This window comes from Vigna umbellata, chromosome 1 (genome assembly GCF_029865625.1).
Source record: "Vigna umbellata cultivar VRB3 chromosome 1, Vumbellata_1.0, whole genome shotgun sequence".
NCBI lineage: Eukaryota > Viridiplantae > Streptophyta > Magnoliopsida > Fabales > Fabaceae > Vigna > Vigna umbellata.
Window position 1 is genome coordinate 47,681,685 of NC_142165.1, and position 10,468 is coordinate 47,692,152.

Sequence of the window (10,468 nt, forward strand, 5' to 3'; positions counted from 1 at the left end):
AGGTCAACATTGGGTGTTAACTTTAGTTGACTCAAGTTGACCAAAACTCTATAGTACTTGGTCAAAATAAAAGGCTCAAAAATATTCATACTCTACTTGATTAGGCTCCATGATGACCCAAAAGAATAAGAGTTTAACTTCATCCTTCATTGATAACTCTAACTCTTCTTGAATTTGTTTGGCCATACCTTTTGTAATTGGACCTTGGCTAGAGGTTTGCCATCAAGTCTCCGAGTCAAGTTAAGTCATGAGGACTATACGTGTGTAACATGTTGGACAAGTAACTTCTCATACTTAAGTTAAAAATGATATTTTGTGGATATTATGACTTATATTTCTGTAAAAAGTAGAATATTTATAATTTATACTATCTTATATGTTGGCTGTGTTTATCCATATATAATAATCATATTATATATGAACAATAAATAATGCAAATAAAAAAATTGTGATACAATATAATTGTAGATGGTCTTTATAAAGATTAGTTGTTATTTATGTATATAATTTTTTATTGTGTAAATCTCTTAATTGATAAAATATTATTTATCTTTCAAAAATTTTGTTTTATTTTTCTCATGTAAATACATTTTTTATCCTTATATTTTTTGTTTATGTATTTTTATCCATTATATAGTGTTTAAAATTAGTAAAATGAATCATACTAAATTAAAGTGGTAGTGATAAACAATATATTATAAATCAAAATGTTGTTATCGTCATAAAATTCACTTGCTTCTAACAAATCTTTGCCAGGAATTGTTGAGTGGACATAGACATAACAAAATTCCTATTGTAAAAATTTCATTTTAACACATAAATATAAATTGAAATAAAAAAAAATTGAAAAAAAAGTGCAATGTGTAATTCTCAAGTAAAATATGTTGTTTGGAATTTGAGTGAAAACAGACGTTACAGATTAATTTAGAAGAGATAGTTAAAAAGTGTTTGACTTGGGTTTTGAAGAAGTTAAGAAAAAAGGTTTGTGAAGGTTGGTGAAGGAATGTTATTTTGTAAAGGTTGAGTGGGTTAGTATGGTTGTGATGTTTCTTTGTCTCTTCTCAATAACTTCTCAACTGTTTCTCCATTTCGCTCACCATACCATACATATAGGGTGGACTGCTTCCTTCCTATGACTAATGCTTCCCTTACCAAAAAACTATTCTCATAAATTATTACCTAATAAAATATATTTTTTTGTAATGGTCAATCAACATAAATTCATTTCTAAAAAATCATTCCAAAAATTATTTAATATTAGAATGAAAGACTACTATGAATATTCTATCATAAAATTAGTTGCTTCTTAAATAGTATTTTGTAACTGTAAACGAATATTCATTAATTTCTACTTTTTTAATTTAAAAATAATAATCCATTGACTATTTAATATTGTTTAGTTAAAATTATACGAAGGAATATATATTGTCACTTTACAATATTAATATTAGTTACTTGCACATTTTTAGTAAAAAGGTCATTTCGTTTTCTAAAAAATCATTTAAAAGAAATATACATATAGTTTGATTTTTTTTTTAAATTCTCAAATTTATTCAATTTTTTAAACTAAGAGATTGTTTTCAATATTTTGTGATGAAATTCGTTGTTGTTTTTTTAAATATATTTTATGATTTTAAAGAAACATAAATTAATCTCTAAAGTATTTATTTATAGAATTTATGTGAAGCCTTAGGAAATAGAATTTAAGAGGGATTAAGGTTCTTAAAAATGACACGATATATTTAATTAGTAAAAAGGAAAAACTATAAATATTCTTTTAAACAAATTCAATTTTAAGAAAACTTTCATCTTTTCTTTATAATTTAGTTCTCTAATGTCTTTATGTCCTCTTTTTAAAATCTCTTAGTCTTCTAACATCTATTTGATTAGAATTGTAATATAAGTAAGTTTCCATTCTTCCTCTTTTTTGCCCAAATTCACGATCTGTTGCATGCACCATAAACTTTGGCTGCATGTGTTCTTAGATTCTTCTAAGTGATTTCATGTTCTTCAATGATCCTTAGGGTAGTATTGGATCATTAATTTGAGCTCCTACTATGTGGATATAGTTGTTTAAGGGTTAGGTTTAGCTAAGAGTCATGTGAAAAAAAAGTTCATCATTAAGGATTATAAATTTAAAATTACGGTTTAGGTATTCTTCAAAAATTTGTTTTGATGAAATTGATACAAAGCTTCTTAAAATATATGTGTGTTTGATTTATTTTAACTGTATGGTGAAGAATATGCAAATGATAGATGAATCTATGAGTATTATGTAAATATTGATTTCTTGATTGTTTGTGATCTTGAACTGTGAGAGAATGACTGCTATCTAGAATTAAAACATAAGAAATTTAAATTTATTGAATTATAAAAGATTCAACAGAAAGATAAATCATTTAATCCTTGTAAAACTTGAAAATACTAAATTTGAGGTATTGTATTGTGTTGAGCGCCAAACACTACATTGACCTAGAGCATTAGAACTCTTGGTGTTGAGAGAGTCTCTCTCTCTATTAGGCCCTCTCCAAGTCATAGGGCATATGGAAAACATTTTAGATCGAGAAACAATAAATCACAAATTTTTATATTGATTCACTCAACCTAAGCTACATCTAATTCTCCCTTAAGAACTCTTAAAGGGTTCACTAATCTTTTTCAAGATTACACGAGTTTTGTCTCTCTAAGATCTCACCAAGTATTCTCATCACTCCTTATTACAATGAGTATTAGCACCACTTCTAGTTTCCTGGTCAAGCTGACTAGATCGAGTTTAGCATCTTCAGGATCTAATCCTAGACAATTGTCTATAAGTTCGACTCAGCCTGAGCTGAACAACCAAGTATTTGAATTCTCTCCAAAACTTAAAATAAATCCAAAATGGATTTTCTACAAGGTACAAATGAATGATTCTCAACGAGAGGATGTGTGTTCAAATACAATACAATATGTAACACTTAAAAGTGTTTCTTTCTTTATAAAGATTTTTCTTTGAAAGACATTGAGCGTTAGACGATGTAAGAACCTTTGAGCTTTTATTTCTTTTCTTGTTGCTTCTCTTATTATGTTATTATGCGCTTTTTCATCAACAACATATTCTCTTCAAGCTTTCTTCTATATATAGCTTCTCTTGAAAGATGACCCTTGGACCAAGAAGTTGACTTATGAAGAGTTTATAGCTTTACGATGTGAAGTTTGACTTTAGTCTAGTTTGTAGGGTCCAAAACTTTTTATCATAGCCTTAAGTAAAATTTGAACTTGTACGATGTGACAAAGAAAATGGCTTCAAGGAAACATTCCCAAAATGTTTTTCTTTTCTCTTAACGTCTTTTTCTTGGTTGTCGTGATTTTGACCATATCTTTTTGCCTTATTAATCTACATGGTTATCAAGAAACAAAGTACTTAATTATCGAAGTAATCTTTTGTACATGCATTAAATATTTTAAACGTTAATAAACGTTAAGCAGTATAGCGTGTTCAATACATTTTCTCATTTATTTTTTCACTAATTAATGCATTGTTTGGTGAGACAAATGTGTATTCATCATATTATAAGATGCTTTCTCAAGGCCAAAGCGTTTTGGTGGTCACTTATCAAATGATATTTTTAAGAATGCTTTGGTTGATATAACAATGTATAAGCATATTTCTTTTAGTCTTAATGTTATATAAGAGATAGAGTTCTATTTTTCATAAGAAGTTAGCTTACTTGCTCATAGAGTTCATTGAGAGATTTTCAATGAGAGACACTTGTTCTTAGAAGTTGTTTATGTCTTTCTAATTCATTTAATCAGTTTAGTCTATAAAACATTACTTTAACTCTCGGCTTCAGACGTTATAAGATGCTTCTTTTTCAAGCATTACTTGACTGAAAACATCTTCTCCTAACCAATGATATTTTGCTTAATGTTGACGGTTAAACTTCAAAATGTGGTTGCTTAGACATTCTACTCTCTAGACGATTTTTGCCTTAAAATTATGGCATAAGTGTTGCTTAAGTACCGTTAGGCGCTGATCTCACAGTGAGCTCTAGTGGTTGAGACGTTAAGCACTGCAAAGACTTGAATGTCATTTTGACATAGAGCTACAAGGAGAACTAGAGTTGAGTGTCGTTGGTGTACTAGTGGACGATGTAACAAGCACGAAGTGCATTGGTGCTTAGAGCGATATTAGCTTTGCTAGTATGAGATTTTCTGATATTGCTAAGCTATCTTTGATTGAATTATTATGTGCTTATTATTATCAGTATGGTTATTAAGTGAGGATTAATATAGATATTCCTAAAGGAGGAAAACTATACTAATATAATGTCAATATTTAGAAGTGACTATGTAGAAATTATTTTAACCCCTCTAAACATCCTACTCACTAGGAGGAAGATGTATAATTGTGAGAGTTGAATGAGATTATCTAGTTGAAACATTGAATGAAGATCAATTATTTAATTCTAGTATTTACTTGTCTTGCTTGTTAAAAAAGAAAAGTTTATAAAATGAAAGTCTATAAAAATTAGGACTGAAGATGACAAATACATAATCCTTAGTCTATTCAGTTTATTAGTATTATGGAATTAAAACTTTGTAAATTAAATAGTTTATACTTTGGGATGCAGTTAGTGTTTTACATTTAAGATTTCCATATATACTATGTTTAGTCAATTTTTTTGCAACCAAATAAATTAAATGTTAGTTTAATAAAATTTCATAAATTCACCCTTTTCTTATTTTATCTATGACCGTATTTTTTAGGAGACCATATGATGTTTTAGACTATGAAGTTAAAGGTCAATTAGACCGACAGAAAACGTGAAGAGAGATAGCTTTATGATCTTATGTTTTGGATGTACTTATATATATATATATATAATTGAAATGTTGTGTTATTGAAAATGTTAATCCTGTATTGGTGATGGTTATTTCTCTAATAAAATAGGTTGTTACAATTTCATAAGGAAATTACTTAAAATATGAGGATTTGTTAGTTACACTTTTTCTTATAAGAGGAATCACTTTCCATTCAATCGTCAATTGTTTTTAAAAGACGGCGTTTGTTTCAAAACGTCAAAATAATACGTTATTTTGAATACTTGTCTTCATTAAATTAGTCGTTTTTTAAATATGTTTTATAAGGGTAAAATGGACATAAATTAATTTCTAAAAACTAATACCCTAATTATAACTTTCAAGAAATTCTAATTAGATAAAACATACAATAGAGATAAAATGTCCCTTATATAAGCTATGAAGATAAGAGTAATAGTAAAATACACCATGTTTCAAATACACATTCTCTAAAAATAAGATTTTTTTTTATTGTAACAGAATATATATTAATTTCTGAAAAATGATAGAATATTTAATATTAAAATTTACAAACACGATCATTTTTTTAAAAGTCCACAAATTTGTTTTAATTTTTGAGGATAACAGGTTATTTTGAATATTTTATCATAAAATTACTTTTTTAAAGGTATTTTATATTATAAAAGGAACATATCAATGTGCCGGTAATTTGTTATGATTACTTATATATGTTATTACAATATTATAAATACTATGATATTTGATCAGAAAAATATTCTTTTGGAATTTAATTTATGTTTCTTTACGTTAAAAGGAAAATAATTTTTTGAAAACGGTAAAAAATATATATTATATTCTAATCCAATTTCATATAATTTATAAAAAATTAATAAATATGTATATCTAGCCATAAAATATTATATAGTATGAGAATTGCCATTGATATATTGATATAAATACTATGAGATATATCACAAAACTAGTAAGTTATCCAAAAGAAGTCAGTTTATGCTTGCAAAGGAATGCAAATTAATTATTTAGTATTATTTGATTAAAACGGTGAAACGGGATCGGGAAAATAAAATAAGAATAAAACTATATTATTGCGTATAGAATATTAAGATTCATTAGTAGCAAATTTTTGTTTTATAAAAAATCACTTCATTTAAATGAATATTTTGAATATTTAGTCATAAAATTAACTATTTCAGAGAAGAAAGCTATTTATGATTATAAATTATTATTATTTTATTCCTAAAAAATAATCTTTAAAATATTTAATATTAGATTATGAAACAAAATCATTTAAGAAAAACACAAGTTTGTTCCGTTTTTAAATCGAGAGGCTATTTTTAATATTTTGTAAAAAGAAATGTGACGTTAAATCGACAACCTTGTAAGCCCTTAGCCTTGCATAGGATTATTATCTCGTATACTACAATTTAGTCGAGTAGGGTCAGCATACAAAATAATAGAGGATGCAATGATTCTCTTCGTTATTTTTATTTTCTTTTCAGTCACATTGGTAATTATATTCTAAGGAATAATAATAGTAATAATAAGGATGGTTATAAAATATTAGGGTTTCTCTTTAAAGGAAGACGTTGGTTAAAGCTTGACTTGGTTGGCGGTTCGAGGGCAGGCCCACATCACAACGAAGCGGGCCACGATAAGCGACAAACTCGTGGTGGGGGCCCACGGCACAACCAGTTTCCACCTCATTGCTAAACGTGGCCCACTCTAACGTGTTTCTCTTCCTTATACTTGTCAATTTCCTCGTTGCTCTCTCATTATTTAATTTTAAATTAATAATAATTAATTAGGTTAACTTATGCTCCCAGATGAAACCCCATATAATAATTAATTAATTAATTAGGTTAACTTATGCTCCTAAATAAACACTTTATCGTCGCAACCCAACATCTCGTCGTGCCAGTCTTGGATTGGATGTTCCAGCACACGCATAAGCCAAACACCTCCTTTGCCGCTTCCCATTACCACGTCCTCTTCAAAACGACGACGTCGTCTCAGCTTCACCCGGAACCAACGCGACACTCTTCGTTTTTGCCATCACAAGTGTAACCAACACAAATGTGACACGCTCCTTTAACACTATATTATCCATTTTATTATTGGCTAATTTTATTAAAAATTACGCAAAGTCATTTATACGTTTCATTTCATGTTTATAAATCTGTTTAATTTTTTAATCAATTTTGTAAGAAAACAAAAAAGGAAGATGCACATGTGAAACAAAGTCGTACAAAATTATTCTTATCATTACACACCCAGTTAAGTGTTGAACAAAATATCCAACAAATTGTCTTCTTGAGATACTTCCAATAAAAAAAAAAGTCTACATTAAACTAAATAAATTGGATAATTTTTATTTGAAAACAATTATTTCTACCACTTGTAGTATAACGAATATATTGGATTCAATAAATAAAGCAAAACCGGGCACATATACGCTGGCTGACACGTGTACTGTAGCATTTGGAAATTCTCAACGCGAAGCGAATAAAGTACCCTGTTTTCTTGTGAGTGTGTGTGACTTTTTTTTAATAAGAGAAATAAAATAAGATTTATCTGAATAATTATCAACGAAAAAAAAGAAATCTTATCTCTGATATATTGTAAAATCGTAACAGAAAAGATATTATTTAAAATATTTTGGTTAGATAAGTTATGAACGGATATTTAGAGAGGTTATTAGAGAAAATAATAAAGTATTATTAGGAGAGCGGCTGAGCGAGTCAATAAACAGAACATAAGAACGCGTGGAGAAGAGTAGGGAGTGGGAGACTGAGTAAAAGCATAGTATGGGTGAAGGCTTTATGTTATAAATAAAAATAGGGAAGAAAATAAGAATAGCATAGAGAAAGGGGAATCTCAATCAATCAGGTAACGGGAACTTTTTTATCAGTTCCGTTGGAGAGCAAGCTTAGCTGTGTGGAGACGACAACTACCACCCATTTCCAAAGTTACAGAGAGGACATTACCTCCTTGTTTCTTCCGTCCTCGACTCTCTTTCTCCCTATACCCAAACTATAAACCTCGGATTTTCCTTCCTCTGTCTTTTGCTCCCTTCGCACGCGCTTTTTTCCTTATACGCTAAGATTTCACACGCCGATCTGCTTTTCTTTTCGTTCATTCTTTCATTCCTTCGACGCCGAAATGTGGTGGATGATGGGCGAGGCTGGAGGGAACTACTCTTCTAAGAAGACCGATGATCTGTGCAGCAATGTTTGTGGCCAGGTGTGTTGTGGAAAATTATTATTTTTTTTATTTTTTTTTAAAATTAAATGTTGCCTTTTCCGTTTGCGGTGTGGATAAAAGTTTTTCTTACTTGTCGCCTATTGGGTAACTCAAATTCAATGGGTTTTCAATGATGATGTGGATTGCTGTGTAATCTATATCGGTGGATTGACTCAGAAATTTTCTCCTAGATTTGCTCTTTTTCTGTTGTTTTTTTTTATTTTTCTTAAAAGGAATTTGGTGTGCGTGAGAGATTTTTTCGTGATCTGAACTTAGGTATCCGATAAAGCTGCGTTTCGGATGTTTTAGCGGTTGTTTTTTTTTTTCTAATTTTAGCAAACCTTCGAAACTATTTTTTGGGATTGTAAGTGAACGCCAGGGAAGACACCCTTTCCCTCTTCTTTTTTCTTCTTATTTTTGGAAGATTTTTCGGTTTGGAGGGAAAGGGTTTTCGTTTCTGTTGTAGCATAATTGGGTTTGGACGGGTGCAAGGTTTCTCGCACGAACCGCTTGCATTTGGGATTTTCCGGGGCATGATTCGTATCGCTACATGATTAAGCTCTGGTTGTGATTGCAATCGGTGATTAGAGTTGTATGATGCTTGAAATTTTGCACCAATAGAGAGCAGCATTGGGATTTTTATAAGATTGTATGATTTTGCATCACATGCTTATTTCATGATTTTTATTCTTCAAGGTGTTTTTTCTTATATGTTTTGTTCCTTAATTATGCAGGAATCAAGTCAAGTTTCAAGCATGTCAAGGATTCGTTGCATTCTGCGTGGTTTGGATGTTAAAACCTATATCTTCATGTTTGCCGTTGTCCCAATGTGCATCTTTGGATTCTATATACATGGGCAAAAGATCTCTTACTTTCTGAGGCCCCTATGGGAAAAAGCACCAAAGCCTTTCAATGTCATCCCTCATTACTATAACGAAAATGTCACCATGGAGAATCTCTGCAGACTTCATGGCTGGGGAGTCCGGGAATATCCTAGACGTGTTTATGATGCTGTGTTGTTTAGTAATGAGTTGGAAATACTAACCTTGCGATGGAGAGAACTGTACCCTTACATAACTGATTTTGTTCTCCTTGAATCAAATTCTACGTTTACCGGATTGCCCAAACCTCTGGTTTTCCAAAGCAATAGGGAGCAGTTCAAATTTATCGAGCCACGATTAACTTATGGTACTATTGGTGGGAGATTTAAGAAGGGAGAAAACCCATTTGTTGAGGAGGCATATCAGCGTGTAGCATTGGACCAGCTCCTCAAGATAGCTGGTATTAGTGATGATGACTTGTTGATTATGTCTGATGTGGATGAGATACCAAGCGCTCACACTATTAATCTCCTGAGGTGGTGTGATGAAGTACCCTCAATCCTTCATCTGCAGCTGAAAAACTATCTCTATTCATTTGAATTTCGCGTTGATGATAAGAGTTGGAGGGCTTCAATTCACAGGTATCAGACTGGGAAGACAAGGTATGCACATTATCGCCAATCTGATGACATGCTGGCCGATGCTGGCTGGCATTGTAGCTTTTGCTTCCGTCGGATCAGTGATTTCATTTTTAAGATGAAAGCCTACAGCCACTATGATAGAGTCAGATTCTCTCACTATTTAAATCCTGATAGAATTCAGAAGGTAATATGCAAAGGTGCTGATTTGTTTGATATGCTGCCGGAGGAGTACACTTTCAAGGATATCATTGGCAAAATGGGACCAATACCACATTCCTATTCTGCAGTTCATCTTCCTGCTTTTCTTCTGGAAAATGCTGAGAAGTATAAATTCCTTTTGCCAGGAAATTGCAAAAGAGAAAGATGATTTTGGAAAGTCATTTCTGATACTGGCTTGTTCTGAGCTTGTAGCTTGTACAGCTCAAGTGACTCTCCTCTGGGTTTTTAACTGTGGTTGTGATAATTGTGTGTCAGTTTCACTCATACAGCTCTATCTTTGTCCAGTGAGATATTCTTTGGGAATTCATTCATTTCGGATAAATTCTTTGATCTAGAGGGAATTCTGTATATAGTTACCTGGACTTCATTCGAGGGGAGCAGCAGCATTTCTACCTTTGAGCGACTGTTTGAGAAGAGGCTTGTCTTCATGAACCGTGTTTATCATTAATGTGATTGATCCCCAATACACGAGATTAGTCTAAAATCCCCCACTTTTTCCTGTATGGGAAGTTTTGTTTTGCAGACCAATTATTTTCGTATTATTCTTTGTTTATGCTAATTATCTAATCCGATTGGTTGGTCTACTATATCATCACAATACTGACTCAGTTCTTTGCATTATATAAATATAGTCTGCTGTATTCCATTAATTTCTTTTTCTTCATTATAATGGTATTCTCAAAGTAGAGGTATCTCACTCATTTTATATTATGTATTTTCTTAGCA

The 10,468-nt window shown here is 30.9% G+C and overlaps 1 protein-coding gene across 1 annotated transcript; it reads left to right on the forward strand.

Moving 5' to 3' along the window:
- Window positions 1–7,592: 7,592 nt before the first annotated feature.
- On the forward strand, window positions 7,593–10,468 carry LOC124828350 (uncharacterized). Its single transcript, XM_047301622.2, has 2 exons — window positions 7,593–8,061; window positions 8,796–10,468. The coding sequence occupies exons 1-2, from the start codon at window positions 7,981–7,983 to the stop codon at window positions 9,888–9,890; spliced, it is 1,176 nt and encodes a 391-aa protein (XP_047157578.1). The 5' UTR covers window positions 7,593–7,980; the 3' UTR covers window positions 9,891–10,468.

Excerpts from the sequence above, each read along its gene's own strand:
- LOC124828350 (XM_047301622.2), top strand. The coding sequence starts at position 7,981 with ATGTGGTGGATGATGGGCGAGGCTGGAGGGAACTACTCTTCTAAGAAG. Across the intron at positions 8,062-8,795 it reads GCAGCAATGTTTGTGGCCAG|GAATCAAGTCAAGTTTCAAG; the intron begins GTGTGTTGTGGA and ends TTAATTATGCAG.